This window comes from Malurus melanocephalus, unplaced genomic scaffold, assembly GCF_030028575.1.
Source record: "Malurus melanocephalus ecotype Western Australia unplaced genomic scaffold, MMel_1.1 scaffold_326, whole genome shotgun sequence".
In the NCBI taxonomy this organism is placed as follows: Eukaryota; Metazoa; Chordata; class Aves; order Passeriformes; family Maluridae; genus Malurus; species Malurus melanocephalus.
The window spans coordinates 595838-616458 of NW_026623558.1; the positions used below are offsets into that span (position 1 = coordinate 595838).

Genomic DNA, 20621 nt, shown 5'->3' on the forward strand with positions numbered 1-20621 from the left:
AAGGAAGGAAGGAAGGAAGGAAGGAAGGAAGGAAGGAAGGAAGGAAGGAAGGAAGGAAGGAAGGAAGGAAGGAAGGAAGGAAGGAAGGAAGGAAGGAAGATTTTGCTATGAAGAGCAATGAGTAAAATATTTTACACTCTATTTTTATCAGTACATAAAGACGAAAAATAAAAATAAAAATAAAATAAAAAATGCCTTCCAACAGTGCAATGGTTGAATGCATTTATGTAATATAAACAACATTATTCTTTGCTTTTTCTACACAGTCCTCTCTGGTCATGCTTTACATCCAGAATGTCCCAATGGAAGAAAGCAAACGACACCGGTCACTTCAGAGACAACTGAAGTAATAAAACACAACTTAACTCTGAACCACTTGTCATGACTGTCAGAGTTATCACGTTAATTGTTAAATAGGATTTTCTACAAATATACAACATATAAAAACTGTTAAATATATAACTTTAGGCTTTTCAAAATACATTTAATGATCTCTTTCAAACAAGTGTTACTTTTGTTTTCTCTTTAATTTGCTTTCTGGTGCTAAATGGTGTATCAGATGAGACATAGGCCACAGATGACCAAACATGCTCTTTGCAAATACTGTATTATCCAACTTTAACTATCAAAAATGGAACTGTAGAAGAGGCATGTTTAACTGGTTAAAACTGAAAATGATTTTAGTACGAGAAAGTCAATCTAAGTACAGAGGAATAAAGGTGCCGTGTAGACAGTTTGTGTTCATTTTTTTCCAAGTTTTTCAAACATGTCATTTTCTCTCAGTGCTCCATTATGTTCTCTTGAACATGGCATTTCAAGAGCAGGTCTCTGAGTTATTTTTTACTTCAGCTTTYCATAAAGACTTCTGCTGGACAACACTTCAGCTTTGTGAAAGCTGGGATCATGTCTTTGTGGAGACCTCCTTCAATTTAATGACATAACTCTTTTAAGAGTAAGATTGTGTCCACTTTAAAATAGATTTTGCTCTTTGGTCTATTGTAAATACTGAAAGTATAAGAAAATAAAAGCGATTCAGACAGTTTAGGGCACAAGAAGAGTTTCTCTTTTGCACCTCAGTGTCCTCCCATAGGCAAAACAGTCTTCTCTAAGGCTGATTGGGATGATACTCTTCATCGTAGCAGACTCTTCGCTTTGAAACATGAAGGTAACAGCAAGTCCAGCAGTGGTGTATAACGCAGATGAAACGTTAACCATGAACTTTTTTGTATTGCTAATGCCCAAGCATATCTCTTTTTCTATATTCCTTAGTCCAGTGATCCTTAGAATGGCAGAACAAACTTTAGCTCATAATGCAGAGGAATTATGCTGTCATTCATGAGATACAGAGAAACAGACAGTTGAGTTGATGACATATAACGGATGATGATCAACAGCAGTGAAACTTGACTAAGTTAAGTAGCTCACAGAGAGCCTAAACCACTCCTACGAGGATTCTGTGTTGCTGCATTTGTCAGGAGACCTGTAAATCAATAAGAACAAAYGAGTCAGMGTCTTAATTTAAAATTCTGCTTATYTTTGCTGTCCATTATTATAAAATACACTCTACTGAGATTTTTCAATAAGACAGTTAATGAATTAGAAGATATTTATTTTTCACAGCATTTTCCCTGAGAAAAAATACATATAAACAAACATATATCTTATAATAAAAAGCTTTAGTAATTTTTTCTAATAAATTCATGAATATAAATAGTAATTTATAAAAGCTCAATGCCATCTACTTTCTACTAAGTTTCATGCACATTCTTTTTCATAAAAATCACAGAATATTCTTTAACACACATTAAAGTTACAAGTAACAATGTCTAATACACATGGTGATTAAGATTACTTTTACTTTTTATGTGTAGGATGTAATGAAAAATGGACATGAAAGCCATGACCATATATTAAAAATGTGAAGATGTTTGTACTGGAGGCTTTTCCGCAGTTAAGTTTCCAGAGCACGAGAGTGTGCCTAATTTAATCAATACTGCCCTCTAGTGATGCTATTACAAGTGCAAATTAATGTAAATAATGGCTATTAATAGTCAATTTAATCAGAAAATTGTTTTAGTTACGCCCCAGGGGGGAAAAAAAAAAACCAAAAAAAAACCCCAAAAAACAACCCCAAACAAACAAACAAACAAAAAAAACACCAAAAAAGCACAGGAGAATAAAAAATGGGCAAAGTACTGCCCAGTGAACATGTTGCAAAGAAAACTGAAAGGAAGCATAATTTTGAAAGAGAAACAGAACGAAAGTTCACACTATTAAAGAAAGCAAGAATAGTGGAAGACAGCACAAACACAAATGAGAAAATAATGACTGATTTATACAACAAGGAGCCAGCTACTCATGCTCACCCAAAAGATGAGTTTAGAAATGGTTTAAAAATTACACAGCTGCTGTATAAMGCAAAACGATATGGGGTGTATTAAGCAAGCATGATTGTTACAAAATGATGTTTGAAATTTGAAACACTGTCTTGTGCTTTGGCATTGTTCTGTCGCAAAGTTGTCAGAACTGTAATTATTGATGGRAATATCATGCAAAACTACAGAAAACACTGAACAGTGAATGTAAAAGAGCAAAACAAATAAGAAAATCCAATTAAATTTGTTTAAGCCRTATATTAAATATTGTGTTTTTAACCTAATCTTCAGAGCAGTACATGAAAGAAAAATCTGCCTCCAAATCAATTTAGTGACAGCTTGAAACATATGGATCTCTATTTATATGCATGTAGAAAGAAAGAAAGTGAGAGAGAGAGAGAGAGGCAGATAGACAGATGAATACTTTCCTTACAAGGCATAAAGTGTATGTCATAGATTTCTGCTTTTGTCCTCTCACCTTTTCCAGGAATAAACACCCCAGAAATCTTGCAAACAGCCTTTCCTTTTCGGACTAGTGATCAGATCTCCAAACCACATGGCCTCAGACAGGCTGAAGGCAAAAAACCTGGTTGATTATTGTGATATATTCCCCTTCTTAAAYATACTTTCAGCAAGAGAAATTAAAGTTTTGCTTCTATTAATTGTCTTCTTTCCCCTTTAAACTCTTTCTTGGGCTTTCTGCTATGCCCCCTATTTTCCTTCCCATTAGAAAAGAAGACAACTTTTAGAGTAATAATACTTTTTAGGCTGCAAGACACAAAGCAAACGATTTATGGCTTGTTAGGTCTGAAAGTAAACTACTATGTGTTAAGAATTAGCTTGAYATAGCTCTGTCTTTCCTTTTATTATGCTGTAACGGCCCATAGCTAAAAGCAACAGTGTAAACTGCTGATGGACTGTATGCTCAGGATTTTCATAGTGCACTTYTCTATTGGTCCCAGGATGAAGAGAGAATTCAAGTACAACATACATTCACCGATTCCCATTCCTTTGCCATTTTATGGGATAAAAGCTKCTTTCCTTCCTTGCTATCCCTGTCTCCACTTTGAACACCCCTGCTGCATGARTATGGTATTAACGCTTTAAAGGAAGACGAGAAGAGGGGAGAAAATTATGCATTTAAAAAATGCTGAGGAAGGGCATAGAGCAGGCTTGAAATAAAGTCATGACAGGAAGAGGAACAGATTAGAGAACAGGAGGTGAATTTACAACTTTGGACAATGACAGGAGAAAATGAAATGAAAGGGGGGAAATGCATAGGTTAGCCAGGGAAGTTTAATCACTTATTGATGAAGGCATGAAAAGGAAGTAYGATGATAGGTAACAACAGATAAAAAGGAGAGAGAGCAGAGAGCATGATGAGTCCAGAGAAGAGGAAGAGAATGCACACCTACCCTCCCACCTCCTGTTTTTTTCCCTTTCGTTCCTCATTACAGGTAAATTAATCACTCCCCAGAAAAACAGACAGATCAAATAAGAGAAAAGAGGGACTCCTAAAAAAAATAAAAAGGTCTTATTTATTGTTTATATTAATAGTTCAAACCATAAAATAGAATCATAGAATCGGTTAGGTTGCAAATGACTCATAAGACCATCAAGTCCAGCCCAGAACTGGCAAGTACATTGCTAAACCATGTCCATGAGGAACACATATACACATCTTTTAAATACTTCCAGGGATGATGACTCAGTTGCTTCCCTGGGCAGMCTCTTCCAAGGTTTGACAACCATTTTAGGGAAGAAATTTTGATTAATATCCAATATAAAACTCCCCAGTGCAACTTGAGGCTGATTTTACTTATTCAGTCACTTGTTACTTGGGAAAGTAGACTGACCCCCTCCTGACTACAACCTCCTGTCAAAGTGATAAGGTCTCTCCYAAGCTTCCTTTTCTCTAGGCTAAACAATCTCAGGTCCCTCAGCCATTCCTCAAAAATCTTGCTCTCCTTCACCAGTTTCATTGCCCTTCTTTGGACATGCTCCAGTTCCTCAATGTCCTTCTTGTTGTGAGGGGCCAGAACTGGACACAGGATTTGAGGTTTGGCTTCACCAGTGCCGAGTGCAGGGGGACAGTCACTGCCCTGGTCCTGCTGGCCACACTGTTGSTGGTACAAGACAGGATGACGTTGGCTTTTCTGGCCATCTGAGCTCACACTGGCTCATGTTCAGCTGCYGTTGACCAGCACTCTCAGGTCCTTTTCTGCTGGGTCATTTTCCATCAACTCTTCCCCAGCCCTGTAGCATTCATGASATGGGTTGTTGTGACTCAAGTGCACTTCACCTTGTAGAACCTCCTGTACTTGTCCTCAGTCCCCTGGTCCAGCCTGTCCAGAGCCCTCTGCAGAGCCTTTCTACCCTCCAGCAGAATATGTCCAGCAGATAACACTCCCACCCAGTTTGGTGTCATCTGTGARCTGAGGGTGCACTCAACCCCCTTGGGCAGATCATTGATTAAGATATGAAGCAGAACTGGCCCCAATACTGAGCCCTGTAGCAGTCAGGAGCCCCACTGTTGACTGTCTGCCCCCAAGGTTTAATTCCATTCACCACCACTCTCTGGGCTCAGCCATCCAGCATTTTCTTTATCCAGTGAAGGGCGTCCCTATCAAAGCACCCAATTTCTCCAGTAGAATGCTGGGGGAAGCAGTGTTACAGCTTTGCTCAGTCCATGCAGACGACATGCAGAGCCTTTCCCTCATCCACTGAGAAGGTTGCCTTGGCGTTAGATGAGGTTGGTCAAGGAGGTCAATGCCTTTCACAAMCTCTGCTGGCTGGGCCTGATCCCCTGRTTGCTCTGCATGTGCCATGGGAGGACAATTAAGATAATCTTCTCCATGACCTTCCCTGGAACCAAAGTCARACCAAAAGGTCTGTAGTCTGCTCTCTGGAAGCCCAAGGTGGCCATTCTKCTGATCTCCCTCTTTACTTCTCTGAGAACTGAAAATGTGAATCAAAATGCATAAGAAATATCACTTCCCTGACAGGCAGGTTAAAAGTAAAATGGTGCTCTTGATGAATGTTTGGCAGCAATTTTTAGAATATTAATTAGGTCATTAGAATTGCAATAATAACTGTAAATTAAATAATTACTTACATAAAACTGCTTCAAAGCTTGGGAAATTTGTTTTTGCATTTGTTTTCCCCTTCACTTAGGAAATTTGCAGCAGAATGAAATTATAGAGGGCCTAGGGTGACATAGAACAACATGTCCTTCTCCTTTCATTCGCAGAACTCATGACAATTCTAGGTACCAATGCATATGTCACTGACTACAATGAAGTCAGAACTTCTTCCCAGTGCTTCAGACAGCAGGTTTTGCTTCCTAGATATTCCAAATACTTGGGCTGTAAGTCTGAGTTTCTCCAGTTTTGAGGTACTGAGCGGGCATCTAGTACCAGACATTAAAATACTATTATATGTTTTCTGATTGCTTACATGGTAGAAGCCCAAGCCCCTCTGTGCTCCACAGGAATCTGCTCAATAATCCAAAGCATAAGAAACAATACAATTCACGTGACCATATATATCTTAATATTGCACTTGGACAGCTGGAATATGTCCTGAGAGTGTTCAGCTTATTAGAGCAATTATAACATAGTCCACTTAATTTTTCTTACTCTGGAGGGAGTAGAATAAGGGTCAGTCTATCTCCAGCTGTGCCCTAACAGCACATAAAATATTTCATTGGCTCATTTTTATGGTCAAGAAGAAATGAAAAAGGTTATGCAAGWCACCTTGAGAAGATAAAAATACATGATGCTGTGTTGACTTACACAGGCTTTCCACCAAAAGAAACCACGCAAAACCCTCTCTTGCTTTGAGTGTAGTATCTAGGATTTAACTGAGTGACAAAATTGTTTGAATTTCTCATCACAAACCAGAAGGTTGAGCCAGGCTTACTGCAAGTGGCAAATATTTTCAGTGTCAGGATTGAGTTTCAAGTACGTCTGTCCTGACCTTTTGCTTTATATGGAATCGACATAAATACCAACAATTCCTGTCAAGCCTGATAAAACTTTAACAGTTTCATCTGTTTTTCACTCTGTGTTTTCAGAATMAAAAGAAAAGTCAAATTGCACCAAAGTTGTTATTTTTGCTACAGTAGCCAAGTGCTCTTACACGACTACCTGCTGTAGTCACACTGGCACTCTGATGACAACTCTGAGCTACCTATCATGTTTCCAGAACTGATATATGGAGATTTTCTGGGTACCAGCAAAGTAATTGGTCATTTAAAGATGGGTCAGTGTTGCCTAACAGCTGAACTACTCGTCTAAATTGTGTGTTTTACACTTTCAACTACAGTTTTATGCCTCTGCGAGTCTTAGCAATCTGTACAGCATCTGTAAGTGAAAATGGTTCTTTTTTGTTTGGGTTCTTCTTGCACAAAGGTAACTCAAAGAGATGGATGCWGGTTGGACCAGTCTCTGATTCACAAATCTACCCATAATAGAAATAGTTCCAAACCTTTTACCAATTGACTGCAAGTCAGATAAACAGCATGTCTTTCCCCTCTGCTTCTGTGGCTCTCAGTTCTAGGTCCCTAAACAACTCAGCATGTATGATGCAGAGAGAAAGATGTAAAGACATTAAAATGCCCAAGGAAAACCTTACACTGCCTTGCAAGATACCTCCTGCTTTATGGGAATAAAAATGCAAATTTCTGGTGATGATCCAAAGAGTAGCAATGACCTGTTGCATTCATGAGAACTCCCATAGTCCCTCCTGAAAATTTATTATGTTTCCCTCCCTTCTTCTCCCTTTCTCCATGCTGTTCATATATGCAAACTGAATTGCTTAGTCTTCAGGAAGAAAAAAAAAAAAAACAAAACAAAAAAACAAGTTAATCTGACTCCAAAGCATCTGCTACCCTACTAAATGCTRTATTTTGTCTCACTGAGCCAGCCACAGGAAGGACAATTTCAGAGTTCAAACTAGTACCCACAGAACTACGAGTTATAAGATTGAACAAATGTTAATGTCTGTGCTTCTGGGTGAATATTTGCAAAAAAAAAAGTCTAACRTATTAAGTAATGTACATGCAGGTATATTTTCCTGTGCTGCACTCCAACAAAGTAGCATTCCTAAGTTACAGATAGCGGAATCCCATTATCAGCCACCTTTAAAAAGAAAATGCCTTTTCTTTTAACACCCATTATTTGTATCTTTTCACTTCCACTATTCAAACCAGACACAGAAAGAAGTGTTTATTCCAAATCTGAGACTCTTTGAAAAGATTTTTTTTCCTGATACAAATTATTTTAATATCAATCTGTCTTGAAAAAAATCCAAAAAGGCTCATTTCCCCTTAAATAACACTTCTAGTCTTATTTTCTCAATTCCCCTGACCATCTGCCAGGACTATCATCCTGATCATTAATTTCCTTTTGTGTTAACATCCTTTTTGTCTCATATTACCTTTTTTCAATGTACAAGGTCTTGGAATACACTGGGTCACATCATACAYTCCTTTCTTCTTCTGAATTGCCTATTGCTTCATAAGCAATAGCAGTGAAGGAAGTGGGACAGTTGTTATAATTAGATAATTCTTACAACGAATGAAAATGTTAGAGCCATGTATTGTAACCCACCTGAAATACATTTGAACCTGGGTCATGGAGGTAACCCCTGTTTAAGAGCTCAGCCTTAGGCACGTGTAATAATGCAAGCTTGCTTTGCAGCCTCTGAGCTTGTGCTAAGGAAAAGCAAAGGAAGTGGCAGAATCACAGACTCATTTAGGCTGGAAAGGCCTCTGAGGTCATCGGGTCCAATCTTTGATCGGGTCCATCACCTTGTCAACTAGATTAAGTGGCACCACCAGTTTTTCTTCAACACCTCCAGGGATGGAGACTTCACCACCTCCCTGGGCARCCTGTTCCAACACTTGACAACCCTTTCTGTGAACAAATTTCTCCTGATCACAAACCTGAGCCTCACCTGATGCAGCTTGAGGCTGTATTCRGTCTTGTTCCTGGTTACTTGGGAAGCCAACCCCCACTACTCTACAGCCTCCTTCCAGGATATTGTAGAGAGAAATAAGATCACCCCTGAGCCTCGTTTTCTCCAGGCTAAACACCTCCAGCTCCCTCAGCTGCTCCTCATAAGATTTGTGCTCCTTCCCCATCTCTGTTCTCTGCACTCACTCCAGCACCTCAATTTCTTTCTTGTTGTGTGGGGACCAGAATTGAACACAGGATTTTAGGTGTGGCCTCACCAGTGAAAAGTACAGGAGGACAATCCCTGTCCTGGTCCTGCTGGCCACCCTATAGCTGATCCAGTCCATGATGCCAGTGGCCTCCTTGGCCACCAGGGCTCACTGGTGGCTCATGATCAGMTGGCTGTCAACCAGCACCCCCAGGTCAACATTGGTCCAGAAGAGAAAGACAGCAGAATATCTCTCCTCAGAACATTCAAAGCCCTTGGACACAAAGGCGATCATGGGAGATTTTTGCCCAGGGTAGCATTTAAAGCTRTTGTGGATAACAAATGAGCAAGTCAGGTCTCATTCTGCCCCTCTGTCAAAGTCTAAAATCAGCTCCTTCAAGCAACATGGGCAGAAAGAGGGAAGGATGAAGAGGATCACAAATCCTGTAAGGCATAACAATGTAAAGCAGTGTGTTTTCATCTCCTGTGCCAGCTAAAAAACTAAATCCCCTTAAAATACCTCCAGCTAAAGACCTTGAGCAAGTAACTCAATTTTATCTGATTTCTTTTTGCTCTTTTRAAATGGTTAGATGTGTGCACATATATGATGGTTATTAGCAGATMAAACTAAGAAAGATTTGCAGCTGGAATTGTAAACTTGAAAAATTACTGTTTCTCTGTCTCCCTTTTGCTCTTCAAATAAAAAGCAACTGCAATATTAGCACGATTGAAAGTGTCTAAGAATAGCCATGGGCTTTCCTCAGGGTGCTGAAAAAATAACCTGAGTTTACCATTTCTGACACTTTTCTCTAAGGTAGGAGACAGGTTCAGATTAAATCACCAATGTATCTAAGAATCTATTATTTGTTTAAATGCAGTAACTTAATTTATACTGAATTCTGAATATTCATACCTATATATCTATATTCAGAGCATATTTACGCTTAATAGATTATGATATCTTAACAAAGATATAAGCGTAATTACATTAAACCTTCTCGTTAAAAAAGCGACAAATATTTCTGTATCCTAATAAATCTATTAAATATAATGATCTTTTATAAATTAATGCTTGTATTGCCACAATGGAAGAGTATTTCATCAAGAGGGTGACGTTATTTTTMAGTATAAAGTTTAAAAAACAATCTTATCTGTAGTTAATGAAAATGGAAAAAAAGTCATGGAAAAAAAGGAAAAAAAATCCAAAATAGGGCATGAGCCAGTGCTGAGGCCCATGCACAAATATAAAAATTACTTTTTCCTTTCTAATTAAAATGAGAAGATTGTTCAGGGACATCTGGGAGTACTATCTCATTGACAGGTAGATGGGCTGAAACAAGTTAGTCTCGCACTCAGTAAAAACTGGAACAGTTTTACTAAGACTGTGAAAATAGTTAAATGAATAATACATCAAAAAGGCAACATGCMTTTAGAGGGAATATTTAGGATATTTCATCCATTAAAAGAGCTAATTCTGACTTAAAAATTCTGAGCTTTAAACTGGAAGATCAACTGCTAGTAAAAAATATGCATAGTCAACKTTCACCAGTGAGATACTTAGTCTCCTTTACATATTCCATTTGACAATTTATTCTTTAAGAAAGCAGTCATGTTTCATACCATTCCAGAAAACAATGTAGCACTTTCAATGACTTCTAATAAGCAATTTTATAAATATATTATGTATGGGAAATAAATTTTTGTGTTTGGAATTACTCTGCTTGGCTCTGGAATTGTTCTCCTCTTTGTCTAGGACTAGAGGAGAAARTAGTAAGTGGACATCTGTGGGGAATCAGACTAGAGGAGGAATACATATGTGTCAAGTAAGAAGAATGCAAGAGTGGTTTTATTTTCTCAGAGGCATGTTTGAAAACAAAAGCAAGAAGATACACAGCATTTTTCTGAAGAAATAACACTCAGACATCCACTCAAAGCAGAAAAGTAAGTGTGGTCTTCACAGCTCAAATGTTGGTAGATATGTAAACAAAAGAAAGTTTACTACTGTTCTTAGTCCTCACATCCTCTGCAAAGGGAAAATCCTCTGAAGGTAAAATTTCTAAAACAGAGTTGTTCCTAGATAGTCCTCTAATACGTACATGGAAAACAACACAAGCATGTAATAGCRCAAATTAGTTCAGTTTTTAATCCTTGATACTATTCACTTTCAGTGAAGCCCAAAAAGCCCTAGACGAACAGACTGTCACATCCTCGTTAACAGGTTTATGAGATTTAGTTCCTGGCCCTAAAGACACTTTCTAAAATGAGAAAAATCTTTCCCTGAAACACCTCACCACAGAAACAGTGAGGATCTTCAGGAAAATGAAACAGAYATTCTTCAAAAAGTCACCTATGCTTCTTGTATCAGATTTAACCTAAGGTTTTCTAGAGATCCTTCAATCCATCATTCAACTGTAAACATTCTGAAAGGACAGTGGAAAATGTCTAACAATTTGAGGAGGGAGAGAATATTTCTCAATAGGATAAGGAGAAAATTGACAGATGTAGGGGATTGTGCATACAGCAACATATGTTGATCCTCTGTTTAATGACAATGTACCCATACACCTTACAAACTTTCAAGWCCTATTGTTCTTCACTCCAGGAAATATTTTTGGGGGTTTTGCGATATATTCATATAATCCCAAGTAAAAAATCCTTTTGCACACCTGTGATCATCCTCCAATTTTAAGATGTGAATGACTATGGCAAAGCTGGGAAGAAGGATGAGACAGGGAATTTAAGGACCATTATCCCAAACTAGCCAATTAAAACAATTTTAATTCCCTAGAATAATGCATTTAGGCTGGGCAGACACCTAAATGCATTACACTGTGTAGCATTCTGATTGACAGTGTAAATCTATTTAAACCTAACACAGGTTAGGGATGGAATGTCTCAGAAACAACCAGTGTTTCAATGACTAGTGAGGCAGAGCGCTCTGTGAGCTGTGCAGCATATTGGATCGAATTTTTTTGGCAACATCACCATTACTCTCCCTACCCTGTTTCTGTGCTATTTTGGCAAGCAGTTCTGTGGTGATCAGATTTCTGCAGTAGTCTGAAAACAAACAACAAAAGGAAAAATAAACCGTGGCAAACTTCAAGGAATTTTTCGTAATTTGCAATACATTTATACAGACAAAAGCCAGAACTATCTATGTAAAAGCAGGTATGATAGAACTTTTGGGGARCAGCAGAGGAAGTAAATCTTATCTTCTCTCAAGGATATCAGCTTCACGTGTCTCTCCTAGAAGTGGGGTGAATACCCTACCCTGTAAAACTTTTCTGAACCAGATTTTAGAGATGGTGTAATGCAGTGTCTTTTCCATGGCAGCCCTTCAACTCCCCATTACTACAATCTCCTCCGGTTAAATTGAGAGATTTTGAAACTTAAATGTAGGTATTATATATGATGATTGTGATCTCAGTCAGGATCAACAAAATCTAGAGCTCAGTGCTGCCTAAACACAGATGCTTAGTGCCTGTCACTGGGTATCTCTCCTTGTCTCCAGATGCTACTTAAAAAGTCTTTGTTGGGCTCCTGAATAAATTGTAGATTCCTGGAACATCTAGGTTGTCCTGGACACATGAGTTAAGGGARCTGAATTCTGCCCTTACTCTCTTTTCTCAAGCTGAAAAGTTCCAAGCAGCTCCTGCTTGTGGCTCAGTGGGCCTYATTTAGACATGAGTGACCCAGTGCCATGCATCAATGCCCAAGCCCTGTCCTTGTGACTGAGCATTTGTCTGGGTTGAATGATGCAGATGACAGGGAAAAAGAAGAAGATACCAATCTTGATCTGTCTCTGTGCTTAAGGAGCAAGTGATCATGGTTCAGTTAGTCAACATCATGAGACAGACCATGAAATATTTGTGTGGGTCCATCCTGAAGAAAGAAATGTCATTACAGTGATCACACAGGATCAGGAGGATGGCATCACAGATTAGAGCCTTATTGCACTAAGCACATATTATCACAAGTATTTGGACAGCTGTCAGTTTCTTTCTTAAAAACATTTATCTGACCTTTGTTATCTTTCAAGCTTATTTTCACTTTACAAGAATGACAAATAGTAACATCAGACCCCAAGAATATTTCAGAAGTGACTGAGCTGTTTGAGAGATACTTCTGGGTTAAATCAGAGTAAAAGGCTTGTTCCAATCATAGGCATGGAATGGACCTTGCTGGTTCATAAAACAGTTACTCAGAGGAAACGCAATGAACCTGAGAGGGAATTAAGCTTCAGAAGAAGACAGGGTTCAAGCTACAGTAATGACAATGTGAATCCATTTTAGTGGATCACACTGTTCCTGTCCTGGTCAGCACAGTACCATTTTGGTGTTCATAATCTAATGCAACAAACCAACTTCAGGAACCACTAACATGAAACAGTTTTTTAATATCATATTTTATGCTTTAGGAATTTAGTCCTTTCATTATGGTAAGATTTTTGCTGCTGAGAATTCACAGATTTCTTTTTCTCATCATAGATTTTTTGAGATTTGAAAAAAATAAAGAAGAGATCTGAAAGAGTTCAGCTGCTGGCAGTATCAAGCCCTTGGTTCCTCTGGTATGTCTGGGTTTTTGAGGAGGAGGTTCTCAAGACAGAAGGAAGAGATATCACCATGTTTTAGCAGTTACAAGAAAGTACATCAAAGTTAAGGGGATAGGTCCTAAAATATTAACTATAATCCAGATGGCCTGCGTGGGTGAAACTTGAGAATGTTTAATGAGAAATCACACAAAACTCAGATGCTATAGAAACAAGAGACAAAACAGAAAAAGAGGAAAATGTATAACTGACTCTGCCAGACATGCTAGGCAACATTTCATAAATATCAGATGGAAGAAGTCATGATCAATCTTTCCATTGGGGTCAGGAATCACATGCCATGTAGAACAGAACTAGTGCACAAATGACATCGCATGGTTTGAGTTTCTGCTGTCAGAAGGACATTTGTATATTGTGCTCGTAATAGGTCTTGGCTTAGGCTAAGAGTTTCTTTGATGTCAGTGTATCAGAGTTAATCAGCAAGAAACAGTTTGTGTTTCTCTGACACTGTCCATTTTACACTAATTAATCAGAAATGGAAAAAAAAAAAAAACCCATATTTTTTTCAAGTAGGAGAAAAAATCTGGTTTGTGTAGGAGACAATGTGGGTGTATTCCACAGATTCTGCAAGGGACCACTGTGGAAATGACAACATAGGCAGGAAAGTACTATTGAAAGACAACCTTGCAAGGTAAAAGCACAAAATTTGTCCCAGAAGTCACACTTGTTTGGAAAGCTGCAATTCTMTTCTATCTATACACAATTAATAACTCTGATTGTAAAATCTTTTATCACTGCTAGGCTTAATAGTTAAAAATTACCATCAGTCAAAAATTATTTAGAATAATTTTGCTTAAGGAAAAAATGGTATTTCATAAGGTTAAGCTTCCATTTTAAAGTTAAACAATTCATTTCCAATTTTGCATTCCAGAAGTAGCAATATGCAATAAGATATGCTATTATGAGTATATAATACTAATTTTAATATTTATTACTTAAATAATTATCATCACTTGCCAGTAAGAATTGACTGGTATRTCATAATGTTATTGAGCTGCGGTGAAAACTAGACAATACTTCAAATAGAAAAATAAAAACTGGGCTGCAAATATTATCCCATTGTTCTCTGGGCATATAAAAGCCTAATTTACAATTTTGTTGGTCAAGGAGGCTTCATGGAAAAACAGACGTTTTGAGGTGGTAACATACTGCAACTACATACACATAGCTTTTTTAGGTGCCTTCATGTCAAATKCTCTAAAAATGTATAGCTTGATAGTATTTGAGGAAAAAATATAATTGTCTTAATTATGTAAATTAAACCTTATCTTTTGGAAGGACTGATATCTTTCCACTGATAATGGGGAAGGTTAACAGAAACTCTTTTCTGAAGTCATGTAACTGGTAAATGCCTTATCAAGAAAAATGAATCTGGATGTGCAGGATCAAATTATTTCTTTGATATTTTAAAAATCATGTTGCTTGGTTTTGTTTGGTTTTTTGTCATATTTTTAGAAAAAAAAATTTTATTACAAAACTGACAAACATGAAAACAACCAACCCAAAAAAACCCTAAACACAACTGCATGTTATGCAACTTCTAAAGATAAGATGACATTACCATCTTCCCAGCAAAAATAATTTCAAGCTAAGATATTAACAAGAAAACAGCTGCCTTTCTAATTAGCACATTTGATGCTTAGATTCTTTTCATTACAGCACAGACAGGGAACACTTTGATCTAAATATTTTAATCAGTTTTAAGTAGCATTAGGCCCCAATAATTAATTTTTAATAGATATATATGTATACATATGCACRCACATGTATGCAYGTATATTTTATAATTTTTAATGTACACCAAATAATTGATTGGATCAATACTTTATAACACATCAGTACATTATATTTGCTATGGATAGGCCATAAAACAATGCCACAAGTGTAATAAAAATGAGAAACACTGTGATGTAACTGAAGTTCCTTTTTCTAAGTTCTAACAGTAAAAGTATTAAAATACTTAAATGTCAAAAAGAAGTGAAAATTCCAAGTTTTTACAAATATTACTAGCTTTTCATCTGTCTTTTTGTTGATTTAACACTTGGGACAAAAATATTTGAAATTATTCTTGAATCTCCTCCCTTTCCTTTAAAAAACCCCACACCAGCACAACATCTGAAAAAAAGCTAGGGGTCAGGAGGGTTTACTTTTTTACAATATATGCACACTCAAGCCTTTAACCTTACTCCAATAAAGTATGCTTAATTAACCAATGGTACTTGTTCTTCATACAGACTTTCAAAATGCAGAATAGCTATATCAAAGTGTAATAGCAGACCTTTTCACCACCGTTTTCTATTTAAAGGCGCACTTATGTTGATATTTGATTACACTAGTGTTCTTCTGTAAATAGCAGAGGATCTGCATATTCCCTCAATAAGCTCTGCTCCTGGGAATTTTCGTTCAAAATCTGGCATGATTGTAAGTCATAGCGCTGACATCTGGAATACTCTGGGCTGACTCCAAATGGAAAAAAAAAAATCAACATTTGCCAGAGACCATCTTTCTCAAAGATGGACCAACCAACCTTGGCCAAACACATATAAACTGAAATTGAACACCTTGACATCAAAATTAAGTGTGACTTGAAAATGATCCTGTCCTTCCTAGCAATGACACTGCTTTGCTCACTTATGAAATATACAGTTATCTGATAGGCCAAAACTACACAAACAGTATTTGGAAAAAATTGACATGATTTATAAGTAGATATAATTCAGAAGCTACAGATTCAGATCTTTATTAATGTAAATGAAGAGATAAGTAAGTTATCATTTAAAGCCTTGTACATTGTTTGATTAGAAATTAATGCCAAGATTCATCAAAAGCTGTCAATTGCCATTTGCTATGCTAATTTGAGACATTCATGTACTTAAATATAAGTATACTTTTTTGTTTTTCACCAATCCTGCTGATTCTCCTGAGACCATTATAACTGGCTTATTTCCCAGACATCTCTGTAAAGGATATTTGGCTTATAGAAAATATAACATATAGTGTCCTAAAGTGAAAAGTGTGGCAGAACACTTCTGTTTGTCAAGTTTGTGAGTTAAGGGAAAGAAGCGTTCCAATCTTAAGATGCCAAAAAAGAAACTGAACTCCTGGCTAAGTTCTTAAAGCTTAAAARAAGACAAAGATAAAAAGTGCTCCTTGGTACTTTTGCCAAATAAATAGATTTATTTATTGTTGATTAAATTCCTGCTTTTCATTATCTATAATTTATGACTGATCRACTGTATGAATAAAGACTGTAGTTCTCACAATTCAGTTCCTAATGCAAATAAGGCACATAGTCTGATGTCATAACCAAAGCATCAGCTAACGGTCATGTAAACATAGTCACAGCTACCACCCAGAAACTCAAAAGAAAGTTATTCACTGGGATTTTGAAGACAGGACATGTACATGTCTGTAATACTTTCAGTCACAGAAAGAGATAAGGGGACTAAGGATATAATTAAGTGCAGTATCTGAAAGCAGTATGGCTGTTAGCACAGCAGAGTTATTAAATTTTATTACATCAGAGAAGTACTTAGTTGAATTGTATGAATCTGCAGGTTCTGGTTACAGTCTCAAAGCACAGTGTCAACTTGTTCACAGATTCAAGTCTGTTTTTAATCAGATTTTGAGTAAAGAACTACTCAAGTAGGGTTTTTTTGTTGTCTTTTTCTTTCTACTTTTTTTTTTTTTTTTTTTTTTTTTTTTTTTTTTTTTTTTTTTTTTTTTTTTTTTTTTTTTTTTTTTTTTTTTCCCTAAGGAGCTATTCAAAAGAATGTCTTCTGTGCTAGGTTGGAGTTCCACCCTCCTTCCAGTGTTCCTGGCTGCACAGTGGTGCATCCATGACAAGAAAGATTCAGTGTTCATTTTCTGTCTTACTTTAGGTCTAGGCTACAGACAAAGCAGGTTTCAATTCCTGCACTGGAAAGAGAACASAACACGAGTTTCTTGCCTCATCAGTAATTATTTTTCATTAGATCTAACCACTAAGTCTATGAGTTCAATTCATTAACYCCAGCATGCCATGTTTAGATGCCTCAGTGTATTGAGTGCTGATGGACCTGGCCAGGCTCCAATGATCACGGATACCTGCCTATGTTTCTTCACCAAGCAGTGAATCTCCTAGTAAGGAAACAGGATGGCAGCTGTGGGAACTACCTCACATAAGAATAAATTGCAGCAGATGAGCACTTCCTTGAAAAAAATCAATCTTCTACAATCTTCTGCCTTACAGGTATTATGTGATAAAAGTCTGCACAGGGAGAAGTAGAGCAGAATACCCGACTTCTGATAAATTGACTCAGTAGAAGTTTGGACAGCCCCAAACATCAGAGGTTCCCAGAACTATTAGTCCCCAGGCAGCTAACTTGCAAAACAACACTCAGACTCCATGAAACCTCCAAAAGATTGGATCCTGGCTTTGACTTTGAGTCCTCTGTGGTAATTTTACAAAAACATGGCCCCTGCATTCTTCTCCTATTCTAGTTTTTTTAGGAAATGACCCTTAGATTCAGAGCTTTGTGCAAAAGCCCAGAGTACCAATAAGCACAGGATCAGTCCCAGGTCAGAATTAAGGGAAGGAAAATGTACTCAGTAGATATTGAACACACTTAACCTCAAAGCACCACTAAATTGTTCAGTTTTGCCACAGTAGCCAGACTTCAGAGTATATGAAGAAGTAAAATTATATGCCTCTGAGCAACTTTACTGGAAAAAAATACATTGTTTATAAAATGACAAGGACAAAGATACTAGGCAGAACATGTATTGAACACCATCTTAGATTTAAGACTCATCAATAAAACAGGAACAGCTTATATGCAAACATTGCACTAGAGTATTCAAGTAGAGCATGATTCCATTCAAGAAAACCTATTTCCCTGTATTCTATCTCTGATAATCTGTTTCRGTTAATATTTATGCCTTCATCACCACACCAAATGTACTGACAGCCATTTTTGAGATCACCTTTGATCTTACCGCTAGAAAACACAAACCTCAGTATCAACCACAGGCAATATTCCTCAGGAATTATCAAAAGGAAGTGGATAAAACTGAATGAGTTCTAGCCCCCCTGGGCTTTAAAATGCTTTTGAAAATGATCCTGGACATTTTGAATGCTTTGGCATAACAGAACACTTAGTAAATATCACTCAGGTGCCTTCTGGTGCAAATATAATAAATACACATCACCACATTCAAGAAGAATGAATGTCTACCCCAGGGACAAGGAATGCTGGCAGGCTTTTCACATGATGTGAGAGAAGATATCCTATTGCACAACTCTTCATCCTCAGCATTCACCAGTCTCACTCTCCATGTCTTTGAAGGATGTCTCCACCAAAGAAGTTTCTCACAAAGAATTAATTCAGAAGGAAACCTAGTTTTCTCCTCCTAACAAAATTAACTTGCTTTGGAATTGCTGTAGGACAGAGAGTGGAAATCAGCAAAGCCAATTTGCAGATGTTTTTCATAAAAAAGCTGCACTGTAGGCRTGCTGGACTAACTGGAATGCCTAAGGTCAGACCTACCCTTACAGCTCATCCAGATGCTCTCAACAAGCTCTGTAAGATGTTTTGGAAACACTGAGATGTGACAACAAAAATAAAACAAACTTTCATAAATGTATCAAACCATCTGGTGACTGCACTAATGTACACTCTAATATTGCTAGTATGATCCTGATATTTTTTAGATCTAAAAATAATATATCTTTCTAGGGTTTTTTTATGCGTACCTGTAGTCATGAAAAATGAGTACTTGAAAACACCAAGGAAAGGAACACTAAAAAGGAGTGCTGGCAATTTCTTGTTCTCTCTTTTCAAACAAATTAATTTTAAAATTCTCCAACATCTACTTCTTTCCACTGGACTGGGAGCAGCATCCAAAACCTTATTTTTGAATGCAAAGTTGCCAGCAATGGGCTATACTGCACAAAAGGAGGTGAGTATTGCTCTGTCTCATGCAGCTGCCTGCAGCAAAGCAGTGCATGACTGTGGCCCATCCCAGGGCACACAAGGAGTTCATGTGTGGCACAGCTCCTCTAAACAGCACCTCCAGCTGAACACAGCTTTCCCTCTCACTGAGGCTTATCTCAAATTATGGCACAGTCAATCCCCAATTGATTTCTAATGCTAATTTGAGCCCAGTACTGCCCATCAGTTTAATGCCCATGAAGTGAATCAAATATTCACACTCAACAGGATGGATAGGAGGTGACAGAGAGACAACCTATGACCCTGAAAAACACCCTCACTCCAGCCACTGCATCAGCAGATAGCTAGTTCCAGGGAAGCAAATGGAAATCATGTAACTCCTTATGAAAAATTAAAGTCATAAAAGTTCCATTACTGACTGACCACTAAGGCAAACTTWAAAAAATCTTAAAAAGTGAAAAAGCCCAAATTTAAAACCTACTCTCATGCTTTAAAAACCTATTACCTTAGTTTCAGAGGCAAACTAATCCATTTATTTTCCACTTGGAAAGAGGGAAGGTGAAATTTAAGGCATTTCTTTTGTGGGTGAGTAGATATCAATGGCAGCAGATGCACCAAAAATTTCTCAGWGGTTTTGGATATGGTGGGGATCAATTCCTTCTCACTAATAACAACTGATAGGATAAGAGGAAATGGCTTTAAGTCTCATCAGGGGAGGTTTATTTTCGATATTGGGAAAAAGCATTGGGATTATATATCCACATCATATTCAAGTATGAATGCAAAAATAATAATTTAATTTCAAAAACTTTTTTGGTGTTCCTGATATCTTAAGGAAACTCTCCAAAAATATCTAACATAACTATCTTCACAAATCTAAACAATATTAGCATATATTAAATTCTTTTCTGTACATTAGTTGATTTCATCTCTCTTCATTTCTTCTCTCTTATGCTTTGTCACACAAGTGGAACAGTGAGATAAATCAACCATTTATTTGCTTTATTGCATAAATCTCAGAACAATAAAACAGAATTGATCACATAAAGAAGTTTAAGAAGTTTCAGTGAATCCTTGAGACACTGTAAATTAATCATGCAAGCTGATATTATATTTCCCCAAGAGAAATATATTTTAATAGATCTTTTTGAAACATTTTCCTCCTTTAATATATTTATAAATATTGTCACTACTCGTATTATTTTTCTAAGATGATTAAAGCATTATTTTTCCCTACTCTTTTGTTTTGAAAAACGAGTCAAGAKAATTTCTTCATTACTTCTAAAAATATGCAACGAAATAACTGGGAAATGTAAAATGAAGCTATGTATATATCTTTGGCAACAATTATGTATTCCTAAGCTTTGTTTAGATGAAAATAAATGGCACTGCAAGAGGATCCATAAAAATGGAAAGTCACACGATTTGTAGCATGTAATGCTACCCTGAGATATGTTTTAAAGGAATGAAAAAAAAATGAGCTAGTCAATTCATCYTTTGCATTACTTGATACTGTTCGTAATTTAGTATTTTAAGTCA

At 37.0% G+C, this 20621-nt stretch overlaps 1 protein-coding gene across 1 annotated transcript in view; it reads right to left on the bottom strand.

Annotated features, from left to right (window-relative positions):
* Positions 1-6: 6 nt before the first annotated feature.
* TAFA5 (TAFA chemokine like family member 5) overlaps positions 7-20621 on the bottom strand; it is a 177226-nt gene continuing 156611 nt past the window's right edge. The window contains exons 4-5 of the mRNA XM_057377815.1: positions 2854-2946; positions 7-1480 (exon numbers count right to left, since the gene is read on the bottom strand). Coding sequence (XP_057233798.1) covers positions 2938-2946 — 9 coding nt within the window. The 3' untranslated portion in view covers positions 7-1480; positions 2854-2937. The remainder of the gene's footprint in view (positions 1481-2853; positions 2947-20621) is intronic.